The 14,477-nt window shown below is 41.2% G+C and overlaps 1 protein-coding gene across 3 annotated transcripts in view; it reads left to right on the top strand.

The window, feature by feature from the left end:
* The window catches only part of CDH6 (cadherin 6), a 129,483-nt gene that overhangs the window by 97,273 nt on the left and 17,733 nt on the right, over window positions 1-14,477 (top strand). For all 3 annotated transcript variants that reach the window (XM_028529373.2, XM_036020241.1, XM_036020242.1), the window contains exons 3-7: window positions 1,315-1,609; window positions 4,654-4,773; window positions 6,768-6,935; window positions 9,116-9,303; window positions 11,295-11,548. In XM_028529373.2, coding sequence (XP_028385174.1) covers window positions 1,315-1,609; window positions 4,654-4,773; window positions 6,768-6,935; window positions 9,116-9,303; window positions 11,295-11,548 — 1,025 coding nt within the window. The remainder of the gene's footprint in view (window positions 1-1,314; window positions 1,610-4,653; window positions 4,774-6,767; window positions 6,936-9,115; window positions 9,304-11,294; window positions 11,549-14,477) is intronic.

Raw genomic sequence — 14,477 nt, 5'->3', positions numbered from 1 at the left:
TTATTTGTAAAAATCCCTTTGTCAGCCTGGAATGCTATTTTCTGGTGTGTTTCTAGACACTACTCTGAGCACGCCATGCAGCGTTAACCGGGAGGGCACAGAGTTCCTTTGCCTGTTGCCGCTGTTGCCGTGACGGTGGTAACGTGGCCGCTGTCTGTTCAGACAGAGCTGACATCGGATAGAGATTAGCAGCCTCCCCACTGACAGTACTTGTCTGTATGCCGCTGACGTTTATAAGTGGGGTTTGAAAGTAGTTCTTCTCAATAAAAAGCACTTGTTAAAAACTTGTAAGTACAGTTAGATTAGAAAATCTATGAGATCCTGAAGACCTATGAGATGCTGCCTAAACTGTTGCTGAAGTGGGAAAAAGGGAGCATGGGAAAGAACAGGAAGTCAACACTTCAGAAATAGTCCCTGGGACAGGCCACGTGGCCTCCTTTCCAAGTGCCAATAGTCCTCTCCCACTTCGCTGGCGTCTTCCCATTCAGGCAATGCAGCCCTTTACCTGCACCCACCGCACCGCTGGCAAATCCCACTAGAGCCCCTGCCGGCTTTCCTTCAGGAGCGGGACCCACTCGTTTCTTGGGCAGAATATTCAATGTGAGGCTGGCTCTCCTTTTTAGAAGGTCCTTTCCCATGTAACACTGAAATCTAAGCGTGAAATATCCTTATTTCGAGTGACCTTGACAATTATCTCATCAGGTGTCTTTCAAGGCAAAGTCCATAGTAGCCCTTAAGATGTGTTTCAGATGCTTTGAGTTGAATTGCATTCGCTGGTTCATAAATAACTACATAAGTTTCATACCTATGTAGAAAATAGATTATAATCTCTATCATATTAGACTGAAAGAGATTTACTAGCTTCCCTAAATTCAGTGTAGAGGCAGAATGTACTCAGGTCTGTCTGATTTAAAAACCAAAATCCTTTTCTCAGTAATATATTGCCTCTCGAGTGTGCCTGTGTACATAAAGTGAGGGAGAGCGTGTTAGTAGAATCTAAAAGCTGCAGTGAAAATAGTTCCATTCCAGCCGGTCCAATATGACCTTGGGCATTTTGTGATTGCTCTGGCTTTTACGTTTCCATCCTTCAAAATAACGATTAAATTTTGTCCGAGCTCTGTTCCGATGCTGGACATTTCTGTGATTATAAGGAAATGTGTTCATTAATGAATGGTATTTTAGGATTTAAGTAATAGTGAAAGAAAAAAAACGCACCCCTTAGACAGGATTGAATGAAAGCATTCATAGTAAAGATAAACAGTTTAGGATCACATGTTTGACGTTTACTTTCTGTAATTTTTTTTTCTACACTAGTTACATTCAGACATGGATAGAGGAGATGGATCACTTAAATATATCCTTTCAGGAGATGGAGCAGGAGATCTCTTCATTATCAATGAAAACACAGGGGATATACAGGCCACCAGGCGGCTGGACAGGGAAAAAAAACCTGTTTACTCCCTGCGAGCGCAAGCTGTAAACCGAAGGACAGGGATACCCGTGGAGCCCGAGTCTGAATTCATCATCAAGATCCACGACATCAACGACAACGAGCCGATATTCACCAAGGAGGTGTACACGGCCACGGTTCCCGAAATGTCCGATGTCGGTGAGTGAGGTGTGGTCCCCGCCCTCCCCCCATGTGCTGTTTCTGCTCTAGTGCATCAGCTCAATGAAGACCCTGAGTGAACTTTACTCAGTTGATTAAATATGCATGCTACGTTCCGAAAGCATCATATTTCCATCTAGTAAGGTCCTTTTTCTAAGGACCTCACGTTTCCTAATATTATTCTAGTCTCATTTTATTATTGGTTCTAAGAAAATGATATTTCCTCTAAACATGAGGGTATGAAAAGTGGCAGTGTGAGAGAAGGAAAAAGAAAGAGCCACCATCTCATCCCCTTCTCCCGTTCCAAATTCCTGTTCTCTGTCTTGAGCGGGATAACAGCAGCCTCCCCCACTGCTCTTCGCCCACACGGGCATCAGGCTCCAAGTCAGACTCTCCCCGGGAAAACGGGAGCCTAGAGTGACAGACAGTCCAGCCTGAAGAGGCTTGACTGCTGCTATAAGTGACTATAGTTGAAGAAGAAACTCAAAGAAAACTGTTTTTTAATCCATTCAAAATACGCAGAGGATGTCTAGGGGGTATATATCCTTTACTAACTGGTGGAAATTAAGAGACTTTCATGACCTAGATATGATAAATTAATATTTTGTGTGCAGCTCTACCGATTTTAAAGTTAATATGTGGGCACTTAATTTGCTTAGACTGGGAGAAAGGAAAGAGGATTTCAACTAAGAAAAAGAGCCCCCCTGATGTCACTCTTAGCCATATTACTACACTTCATGGGTGACAATGACAAATAGTCAACTACTCACGTAAGGGTTATTTTAATTCTCACTTAGTGTCAAATTCAGAAGGGCTAAAATACACAATCAAAAATGTTTCTGTAATTCTGAATCATATATCAGAGCTGTTTCAGTTCACAGTTCCAAGACTTCGAAAATATTCAATCTAAGGAAACGATTATAAAACATGTAAATTTTTCTCACAACGTCATTGCTCATCTCATTACTTGAAGCTACTTTGTTTTGTTTAAAAAATCACAGATTGTCACCAGGTGAAAAAGAGCATTAGAATTCCTTTAAGAGGAAGATTTGTTAGGAACAATATTTCTCCACTGGGTGGTAAAAGACAGCAAGAATTAATAAGTCATAGTCTTGTCATCGGCACCACCCAGGGCAACCGTAACCAGGCGTGCAAGTTGTCACTGTACAACTATCGGGGGTGCCATTGACTTTTTAAGCCATTGTAGGATTAAATATGTCATGCAGGTGTTTGGGGGTTGCTGACAGAAACATGTTTTGAGAAAGGGAAGCCTTTCCCTGACTTGCACACAGGCACAGTTATCTTGGTGTTCGTTACTGTCGTAAACTAGTATGTCGTTATTCTAATATAAAGGCGTCTTAAAGAAATTACACAGAGAAACAACAGCAGGGTGGCATCAATGAACTTTGCTGTCAAACAGTCCTGAGTCTGAAGTTTTATCTCTTCGAATAAGCAGCCGCGTGGCATCGGGTAGATGACGCGATTGCTCTGATCCTCCAGTTCTGTATCTGTACAAAACAACTAATAAATGCCAACTTCTAAGCGATACCATGAAGACAAAAGAAGAAAACAAGAGCAGAGCCCCCTGTACAATATCTAGCAACTAACAGGTGCTCAAAACTTCCAGACCATCGCATCCTAAAAGTGATTAAATCGTGTATTGATGTGAAATAGGAACATGCTTGTGGACTTCCACTATTAGCTTTCCCTCTAAAGTCCTGTGATGCTCTCGTTCTCCCCAAGGCCCCCCCCACTAAACTGAAACGATTCATGCTCTGTCTCATGCACTGATGTGCTGCCTCCAGAGCATCCCACCTTAACACGGTGCAGCATATTGATGTTTGTTCAGCAAGTGTATGGGTTAGAGATTACAACAGCAATGTAAAAATCCTAGTACTCTCTGAATGTAACTTCCCTGCCCTGCTCATAGACAGGAAAACCTTGGCAGTCTGCTTACTATTTATTTCATAAGAATACCGAAAGTCAGCCATAAAATACTCTTAATCAGAGGATCTTACCCTTTTGGGAAGTCACAGACCCCTTTGAAAATCAGATAAAATCTATGGAACTTCTCTGCAGTGAAATATACATGCAAGCATATACCTAAAAATGTGCATGGAATTTTATGGGAGGGTAGGGTAGTTCAAAGGTTGTTAGGTGACTTAGGTCTATAAAATAAGAGTACTGATATAAAACATGATCATTTTCTTTATATATTTAATTGCAATCCTTTTTTGGTATTATAGGTTCCAGATGTATATCCTCTACTATTTCAATTAATTCTTTATTTAATCCCAAACTACCCCTTTTTAAGGTGCAAAGACTTTCAATCTCTTAGAATTATCAGGTAGATTGATCACTAAGGATGCTTTTGTTTGCCAGTAACAAAAAACCCAGTTCAAACTAGTTCAAATAATAGAAGGGCTTATTAGTCACATTACTTAAGTCCAGAAATGAAGTGGGCTTTAGACATGGTTTGATTGGGATTCTAGCTATTTCCTCCTTAACGCCCTGTCCTGTTCAGCTTTGTTCTCAGGCTGCCAACTCCAAGGTCACTAAGTAGCTGCTGCGTTTGCAGGCTCCTCCTCAGCACATTACAGTCCAGGAGAAGGAGCACCTGTGACACAGAGTCTCCAGCAAAAATCATGAGTGGGCCCCTGATTGGACAACCCCTAAACTAATCCCTCGGGACAAAGTAATGTGGGATTCAGATTGACTTGGGCTTGGACAACTTAAAAGAACCACCATAGCAAGAATCCAATGACATCCCACCCACAGAGAAGGATGGAAGTCAGTTCCACCCAACATCATGATCCCTCCCATGGTTCCCTTTCACCTAATCCTTGCGGTATTTATAAATGGAGTTCACGTTCCTTCAGAGCGACAGTCCAAGGCTCTTCAACCTAGCATAACACTGAAGTTCCCCACTCCCATGCCGTGACGGTTTCATCCAAAAATGAAATCATGCTTTCTCTTTATGTGTGCTTATCCAGGATCTGTAATGGGCCCTTAATATATTCTCCATTCACGTTCCGTCCTTGCAGGCACATTTGTTGTCCAAGTCAATGCAACCGACGCTGACGATCCGACGTACGGGAACAGCGCTAAGGTTGTCTACAGCATCCTGCAGGGGCAGCCTTACTTTTCGGTTGAATCAGAAACAGGTTGGAATTCCTTTCTGGTCTTCTTTTCATAGTCTGTGACTGGCATGTTCAGCTGAGCTAGCATGGTTTTTCATAAAAACAATCAATGTGATTGAATTTTTTTTAGATTTGCCTGCTAAATACCAGTGATATATTTATAAACATAATATCCAGATTGTTTTAATTAAGCAGTTTGACAATGGATCTTTTACCATTTTCATATATGATATATTCAGAAAAATTATACATTGCTCTATTTTCTCCTTCCAACTTGGGAGAAAGCTAAAAGACCAGTCCCTTCTCATAGCCACTTTGGCTGTTGACAACTATTTCCAATTCTTCTTTTTCTAGTTACTTGATAGGTTTGTGTTTCTCCACCATGCTCTGAAGCTACATGTAGCCATACGACTTATCTGGGTCAATGAAGTATGGCAGTGATGTGACTTATTGCCAATGGAACTTTCAGACCTGGTGTACAACCCACCACATTCCTTCCCCCGTGCCCCAGTGGTCCTGGGGGAAGCCAATGCTGAGATACATCTGCAGTCCAGAACTCGGAGTGTTGTGATGAATATAGTGGCCTGCCGGCCTGGCCACAGCATGAGCGAACAATGAACTTGAGTCGTATGAAGCCACTAAGATCAGGCACTGTCTGTCATCACCCATCATCTGCGCTACCCAGACTGAACCAGTCCTAATAAAGTGGGTCGCCTTAATCGAATCCTTTTTTTCAGCATCCCATTTTTCTCCACAAAACAGCATACTATCTTACGATGAATTATTTTAGTAAATATCATTTGTACTGTCTATTAAATTCTACACTTATGTGTATTATCATAATAGGAGTCGAGTTCCTTTTAAACATTTTTCAAGCACCCATTCTTCTTAGTAGAAACCTAAACCTCCTTAGGTGACTATGTTTGCTTGGAAATTGATGTGTTAAAAGGGACAATAAACTTGGAAAGAAGCCCAAGGAGAAAGAAAAATGTTGAATTTAAAAACAATGAGGATGAAAAACAGAATTATTCAACTTAGAGAACAAAAGGCTAAGGTATTTCAATAAACACTGTTATTTGGAGAACAGAAAGCAGCTACACTTTCACCGAAGCCAGGACCGTAGGAAAAAAACTGACCTTTCGTCTGAGGTCTTCTCGTTAAAAACTTTTTCAGAAAAAGGTATTTTCAGCTTCATAGTGGTTCGGCACTGGAATGTGCTACGAGAAAGGGCTATAAAGCCTTCTCCGGGGATTTTTAAAAGAATGTTGTTATGTAAGCATGAAGCCTACCTGGAGATTAGGCAAACTTTCAGAAGTTCTTCCACCTCATTATTTTATAACTACCTCACAACAGAGGTAAACTTCACCTGACTTGAGAATGTTGGTCCCTGCTGGGACCAGTTGAACTAATGTTCACATCAGCTTTAGGAAAACTTAAATTCTCTTGGATCGTATAAGATGATGATTTTGAAAGAACTGATGCTGTGGGGTTTTTTTTAAACCATAGTTCTGGGGTTTAGAAAAATCCCCAGAACACATTCATTATGGTGGGCATCTTTGCTGAGCAATTAGCCCGCCGTAAAGTGAAACCTGAGTCAGTTCTTGTGTGTGGCCTTCGTAACAAGTTCCTCAGAAGATACCTAAATAGATCAAGCAGCTTCAGTAGTATACTGCTGTGCTCCATGCCAGGTTACATTTTTTCTGTGTCATCTTACAGCACTTAATATTTATGCTACTTAACAGCCTCTACTGTAGGATTTGACTTATTCTCCTTGTATCGTAGGTGCTTTCTTTTTTAATCTTAATGGTGTATTTAACCGAGCCTCCTCTGAATCTCTATCTCCCCATGTGCTTTTCATTTCCTTCAGTATAAAGGTTACCTAGAATCATTTTTACGTCACCCATGACATCAGTGTAGCGTTATGCACGTGGTGGGTGATAGTCTGTGTTTGCACAAACAAATGATCCATAAAATATTTTTAATACATTCCTTTCCACTTCTGAATTTCCCGTCCATAGGTATCATCAAGACAGCATTGATCAACATGGACCGAGAAAACAGGGAGCAGTACCAAGTGGTGATCCAAGCCAAGGACATGGGCGGCCAGATGGGAGGGCTCTCAGGGACCACCACCGTGAACATCACGCTGACGGACGTCAACGACAACCCGCCGCGCTTCCCCCAGAGTAGGAGCATGTCATTGACGGCTTTCCTCCGTGCACTTTTGTAAAACTCTAAACTGAACGGTGGTGTTTATTTTCGATTATTGCTATCAATTGTCAAAATTAATGAACTTAAGTGAGGACTGGCACTGTTACTAAGAATGAGTTGACAACGCTTTCACTCCGTAGATGTGAACATTCATGTTCCTGAATGGGTAATTAGCGGAGCGATTTCTGATATGGCTGTCATTGTAAAAGCAACATCATGGTTTTATTTTTCCTTATTAAAAAGAAAACCACAAACATAAATTTGCTTATGCAGAACATATGTGTACGAGCAGCCTGCTATTCGTTAGGAAGCATTTGACTTTATATTTTGTGAATTTAATCAACCATGTAATCTCTTTTAAATCCTCACGAAGCTTTGTAAGAGGAAGACTTATCATTTTACTGTTTCTAAAAATACATTTGTGCAAATCACTATGTACTTAATCTATTTGTACTCATAAATAGTTTTCTACATTATGGTTAATTGGGATCCCGAAAGCCATCTCCAAAACCCTCAACTCTCACGATTACGTAGGAGGGAAGAAGAGCGAACACACGTCCATAAATGCCCACTTTGCCTCAAGTGGTGCTCTAGACCCTTTTCCACAGAGCACCTCCGGTGGGCACTGGTTTGAGTGTAGTTTTGCTTCCAGGGACAAAATTCCTTTCTGACCATGGTCTCCTAAGAAAATTACCCAAATCCTGTCTTCCAGGAGAAAACAGCTGCCCATTATTAAATAGAAAACCCACATACTCGACCATGGCATATTTTTAAAGCCAGTCAGCTACTCTGGGCTCCTTTTATAATGAAGATACACATGGATCAACAGGAAATCATTCTATTTTCTTCACTTTTTTAACTAATTAATCCGTTAACTAATGCAAAAACAGAGTAACTAATTTCTGATCTAATATGTGGGACAAAGGCTTCAGGAGCCTTAAAAGATCTCCCAGAGGCCTAAACTAAAAATGCCAGGATCACCAACACCTGCCCCCAAAACCCCCTTTTCCCTGCAGAAATGCCCTGAGGAAGGACAACAAAAGGGTTGAGGGCACCTAGATCTGCAGGCACCCCGGCTGACTCTGCTCCCTGCCTGGACAGCCCTCGATCGTCAGCAGATAACGGATAACGTGCGAAGGCCAGGGAGGGGAGAACAGAGAGGGGGGAGGAGGCGCCCCAAGTGGAAGTTGAATACACCAGAGAAAAACATGGCCGGTTATCATTTTACCAAGGATGCACCCAACATTCACTGGATTAGTATGATTGAAGGACAATACTCTAGTGATGTCACAGTTCAAATTTTTTTTTCCAAATTAATTTGCATGAATCGTTGGCAAAATGTATTGGTGAGAGAAGGTTAAGTGTGTTTTACTTTTTTTTCTTTTCTTTTGGCCCTTCCTACCTGCTGGCCTCTATGATCTAAACTGACACTCACATGTAGTTGCCTGACACCAGTTTTGCAACATGAGGACCTAAGCTAAGTGTCTCTCTATGAAATATAGGTTTTTAAATTAGGAATATAAATTCAAGAATGGGAAAATCTACGCGTAAAAAACTAATAATAAAACTTAAAAGAAAAAAATAATCCAATAAAAAAATTTAAGAGCTTTGTCTCTCAGCGTCTTTCCCCATCCTCCTGACTGCAACCAGCCCAGCTCCACGTTTGAGTGAGTGGCTGCAAGGGTGCATTCTCTAAATTGCTGTAATTTATTTTCACCTTCTGTTATTATTAGCAATGACAGAAAGAACTCTTTTAAAATAATACCTAGTAATTGGCTTAAAGTCACAGTTCAGGTTAAATTCTTTTCCATTCTTTCTGCTAGATTGCATTAGCAGGAGACTTTGAAACCTGCACCCACCCCTAACAATTCAGTCTTTCGCACAGTCACACCATAAACTTGAAAGCCTATTTACAGGGCAAGAAAAGTGTTCACCACTTTGCAAAGAGACAGGTATGAGATAAAAGAAATATCCTTAACCATCGTGAAAGTGCAGATGAAAGGAGAATAGGGCACCGCTAATTATTTTAAAGAAAGCACGGATCTCCCTGCATCCATGGTGATGCCTGAGAGAACTGCTAGAAATGGGTTTTGTTTCTATGATGATGGAGTGTACTGAGTCTGTGTTTGACTTCTGTCTTTCTGGTGATTGATAGGTACCTACCAGTTTACAACCCCTGAATCTTCTCCCCCCGGCACGCCAGTTGGCAGCATCAAAGCCAGCGACGCCGATGTGGGAGAAAATGCCGCGATTGAGTACAGCATCACAGAAGGAGAGGGGCTGGACATGTTCGACGTCATCACTGACCAGGAAACCCAGGAAGGGATTATAACTGTCAAAAAGGTAATGCCACCCTGGCCAGGATGGCTCAGTGGATTGAGTGCTGGCCTGCGAACCCAAGGGTCACCGGTTTGATTCCCAGTCAGGGCACAGGCCTGGGTTGCAGGCCAGGTCCTCAGTAGGGGGCGCATGAGAGGCAACCACACACTGATGTTTCGCTCCCTCTCCTTCTCCCTCCCTTCCCCGTCTCTAAAAATAAACAAACAAAATATTTTTTTTATAAAAGGTAATGCCATTGGTTATATACCATACAAATGAATGCCCTTACGTTTCTCTGCTCCCCACGTAACTGGGAGCAATTACATCTCACATGACCACTCCTCTAGATCCTTGTGTACTAATTAGTTTTTTAAAGCATCAAGTCTAATTACACTAATATAAACAAATGATATACATAAATTACATAAAATAAGTATAAGTTAAATGACAAAACAGTGCCAGACACCATTCTAGTTACTGGAGGTTTAATGGTTGATTCAACAGGATGGTCTTTGTTTTCCTGGAACTTCTAATGTAGGAAGAAAAGACACAAGGAAGCAAATAAACAAACGAACATGTGTAACCAGGAATGTTGGTACATGCTTTGAAGAAAAAGAGTAAGACACACAAGGATAACAAGGGCCTTAATTAGAGGGATGATATAAAGACCACAAAAATAAATTAGCACAGATTTCCTATGAGCTCTTTAGCTACTTTCTGGAACATGATAATAACTCTTTTACATTCTGAATTCCTATTTGTCCCTTATGAACTTATCCACCATTCATCCCCCAAATTGTCTAGTACCGCCGAGCGCTCTACAGAAGTGTGGCCAACATTAAAGACCAATAAACTGTTTGCTTCAAAGCTATGAATAATATGATTTCATTATTAATATTTATAATATTAATATTTTACCTTTATCAATATTTTCTCTCTCCTTTAACACACCGGGTGGTATAGATTTGCTGGTATATGTACGTATACAGAAACGTACATAACAAGACAATGTTTTCCTCTTAAGCTTTGAATTACAGGTCTTAATAACTGGAAACACAATAAAACATGTTTAAGTGACACTCAGACCAATGTTTTACACTATAATGTAATTAGGGAGCCCATTAGTGTGCATTAACCTTTTTAATTTTTCTGGTGCCTTATCAGATTCAAACTGAAATTTTGCCAAGCTGACTAAATCACATTCACTAACGTCTTGATTAATTGTGTTTCTAGTGAGCCTTGTCATATTATTATTTAAACTCAAAGTCAGCAATAAGCATGTGGGTTCACTATGTCTCCAGAAGCAAAGATACTTTTCCTAAAGACCTCTGACAACAACGATCATTACTTTCTTTGGCAAGTAATTAGCCCAATGCCCTTATCAAGATAACACTTGGAATATTTTATCACCTCATGCAAAAAAATTCCATTTTTAATCTATTGTATCCGAATGAGGAATGAGGAATCATGATACAAACCTATAGTTCTCAATTCTGGCCGCACGTCAGAATCACTTGGGGAGGTGTTTAAAAGTATAGATTCCTATTCGCCCCTCCCCCAGGCATTTTGGCTTAATGATCCAGAGTGGGGCCCAGATATTGGCAAATTTTAAACACTCATTTGGTGTTCAGTTAAAGCTAGCTGTGACAGCATCTGACCTAGACCAATCGACCACATATTTGCCAACCTGTCCCTGGTATGGCTCCCTCTAGTCACATGGAAGGATTTGTTTTAAAGGCTGTTTCACATACTCCTGCTTCCAGATTCCCTTTCTGGACCATCACACCCAGTACCCCTGCATCGCTTTCAAGGCAACAGCAGGCCCAGTTTCAGCCCACACCTTCCTCGGGACCGTGCCCCCCCTGAACTCCCACACCTTCGCCCTACATCACACCGTGTGGTGCTGTCTCTAAGCACTCAGTCCTCTTCAACTATCAGTGCTTTGCACTAAAAATAGTCTATGTCTTGGCTGCTTTAAATATGTCACTTCTCCCTCTCCCCCTCCCCCTTCTAAGCTCTTGGACTTTGAAAAGAAGAAAGTGTATACCCTCAAAGTGGAAGCCTCCAACCCTCACGTTGAACAACGCTTTCTCCCCCTGGGGCCATTCAAGGACTCAGCCACGGTGAAGATTGTGGTGGAAGATGTAGATGAGCCCCCCATCTTCAGCAAACTGGCCTACGTCCTACAGATAAGAGAAGATGCTCAGATAAACACAACAATAGGCTCGGTCACAGCCCAAGACCCAGATGCTGCCAGGAATCCTATCAAGTAAGTAGACTTTTGCAACACGTCTCTTTCATACGTTTCAGCTGATTTGTATTCAAATATCCGTCTGCAAGCTGGAAAAGAGGAATCCTTGTTATCCAATTCGACAGCAGCGTCTTCCCGAAAAACTATTCTAAACAGCAACTTTTACCTGTTCGCTTGACATATATATTATGTTTACCGGTGGCATAAACTTTAACAACATAGAAGACAGACAAGGACATGCCCCTGAGTGGCCCAGGTTTTGGTTTTGGGGTTTTTTTTTAAGGTTGTAAATTTGATTAAGAGTGGCGTGAAGAAAGCAGGTGGCAGTCTGTTTTTCAAGTGTAGAAGGCCTAGCGTGTGACGCCGAGAAGCAGAATTATGCTCCATTTGGATGCGCAATGTCTTTCTTTTGCAGATGTGGATAAAACTGAGAACCGTTTCATGATACATGTCTGTGAAATCCTGGGGAAGTCAACAGAGCTGAATCCAATTTATACTATGTAAGCAAGCTCTGTATTCCCTGTACCTCCCTCGCGCCTTAGTTGTAAATCATGTTGCAAGAAAAGCCTCCTTGCTCTTAGAGACGCAGCTGCTTCGGGATTCTATCTAGCATCTTATCGGGAAAGCATGGAGGTAAACCAGCCTCCAGACTTTAGCCAGCGGCGTAGTTGACTAGATGAGAAAAGCGCTACGCCAGAGCATCACGGTGTAATTGATTCCCTATGAAGCAAGCAAGCAGGCCAAAAAGCTGGAGGAACTCTTGCCAGTGGGTCCACAGATATATCCTAATCGGGCACCTGCCGCATGCTAGCCATGCTCAAGGCATCAGGGAAACAACAGAGAACAATACCACGCCCTGGTCTCATGGAGCTTTTGTTCTCATTGGGGAAGATAAAAATAAGCAACCTATAAATATTGTAATATGTCCAGTAAAGATAAATGATGAGCAGTAAAATAAGACACTAAGGAAATAACAGGTATATGGGGAACTATTTTAGATAGTGTGGTCAGGCTTGGCCTTGGTAGGATATAATTTGAGCAAATATTTGAATGAGATGTAGGGATGAACTGTGCTGAGATCTGGGGGGAGAATATTCCAAGGAGAGGGAAAAGCGAGGATAAAGGTCTGGTTGCTTGGCACGCAGAAGCAGTAACAAGGAGGCGTGTGGAGGCAGAAGAGCGTGAGCGAGGCGGGGTGTGGCAGGTAAGGTATGAGGCTACAGGAAGGTTTGATGGCTGGTGACCATGGCATTCCTATTGGGGTCTCAGGCCCTCGTAAAGCCTGGGTTTTATTCCGATGGAGGTAAGAAGCCACTGGAGAGCTTTGGGCAGAAGCGTTACCTAACCCAAAACTGCTTTCCGAAGGGATCATAATGGCTGTGTGTTGAAGAACACTGCCGCAGATGAGAACGGGAGGCTCTAACACGGTCGTTTTCTAACTTTCTAGCCATTGAGCTCTTTCTTCAAATGAACCCTAGGGCAAGTCCCATATCTAAAACATGAAAAAAGCCTGCCTTACATACTGAGAATAATTGTAAATCCTGGGGAAAATAGACTCTGTTGTGTTGGCATTGCACGGGAATATCCGGACGCCTCGAACTGGACTGGGGCCCACCCAAAGCAGCCCCGTGGGAGCCCACACACTGAGTGTCTCCCCAGACACATGAGTGTTGTTAACAAGGAAAATGAATGAGGGCCTTCACTTGCATGACACAAATGATAGTAAGTGCTCTTATGACCAGTCTCTCATTTGGAATTTGTTCTAACTGTGCGAGGAAAAAATCGTAGCAAGTCAATGTCAGGGCCAATGTAAAAGTGTTAATGCTGGGAATTTACTAATACAAACATCTGATGACCTCTTTGATTGGCCAACACATTTTTAATTGAAAGAGATAAAATCTTCTGGAAATTTAGGCTGCATTTTTCTGTCTACTTTGCTTCTGATACCAAATATCATTTTTACCCACTGCGTTATATTATGTTTTGTGAAAATAAGTCATTTCTCAAACTTTAAATATAGATTTAAAGATAGAAATACACATAGACATATTGGTATATAAGTACATATTCCAGTGATTCCTTTTATAGGATGAAATTGATTCCTATATTAGGAAGGCACATCCATACATAGTTTTTGGTTATTCAAGGTATACCTGTTGAATAACTAGGTGCTAGACAGTATGTTAAGTACATAATTAATGCTAGAGAATTCTTCCCCCTAACATTGATATTTCATTAAGTAAAAATCTTTAATTTTTCTATAACATAAAATAATTTTCATCCAATAACTATCATATCTGATATTTGATTTCCATGAAAGAATCTTATAAAATCTCACTATGAATACATATCATAAAAAGTCACATGCAAACACACTTCCTTCCTAACCCACAAATCTCCCTGACTTGAAAATGAATTCGAAGTCAAATTATTGAGTTAAGAATACAATAAAGTTTTAGAAAGAAAGAAAGAGCTACCTAGCAGAACAATCAGCTACAATCAAAGTAGGATTGATTACCTTGTTCCTCATTAGTTATGATCACCATTAATGTGATCGGACAGTAAATAGCCTGGATATAAATTGGAAACACTTGGGAAAGAAAAACAACAAATAAGTAAGTCTTGCGTGCAAACATCTTTCCGAAACAATATAGACATTTTAGGTTTTCTATTAATTTTTAAATTTCCCAATTCAAGGGAAAAAAATACACATTTTGGTATGTATTTTTAAAGAAAAATAGCTTTTTTTCTTTAAAATAGCTTTTTTTTCTTTAAAATCAAAAGTTGCCTTCACTGGCTGGCGTAGCTCAGTGGATTGACCGCGGGCTGCGAACCAAAGCTTCGCAGGTTCGATTCCCAGTCAGGGCACATGCCTGGGTTGCAGGCCATGACCCCCAGCAACCGCACATTGATGTTTCTCTCTCTCTCTCTTTCTCCCTCCCTTCTC

The sequence above is a fragment of the Phyllostomus discolor genome, chromosome 3 (assembly GCF_004126475.2).
Source record: "Phyllostomus discolor isolate MPI-MPIP mPhyDis1 chromosome 3, mPhyDis1.pri.v3, whole genome shotgun sequence".
Classification (NCBI taxonomy): domain Eukaryota; kingdom Metazoa; phylum Chordata; class Mammalia; order Chiroptera; family Phyllostomidae; genus Phyllostomus; species Phyllostomus discolor.
The sequence above is the reverse complement of the archived record's forward strand: the minus strand, read 5'-3'. Positions and strand labels throughout refer to the sequence as shown.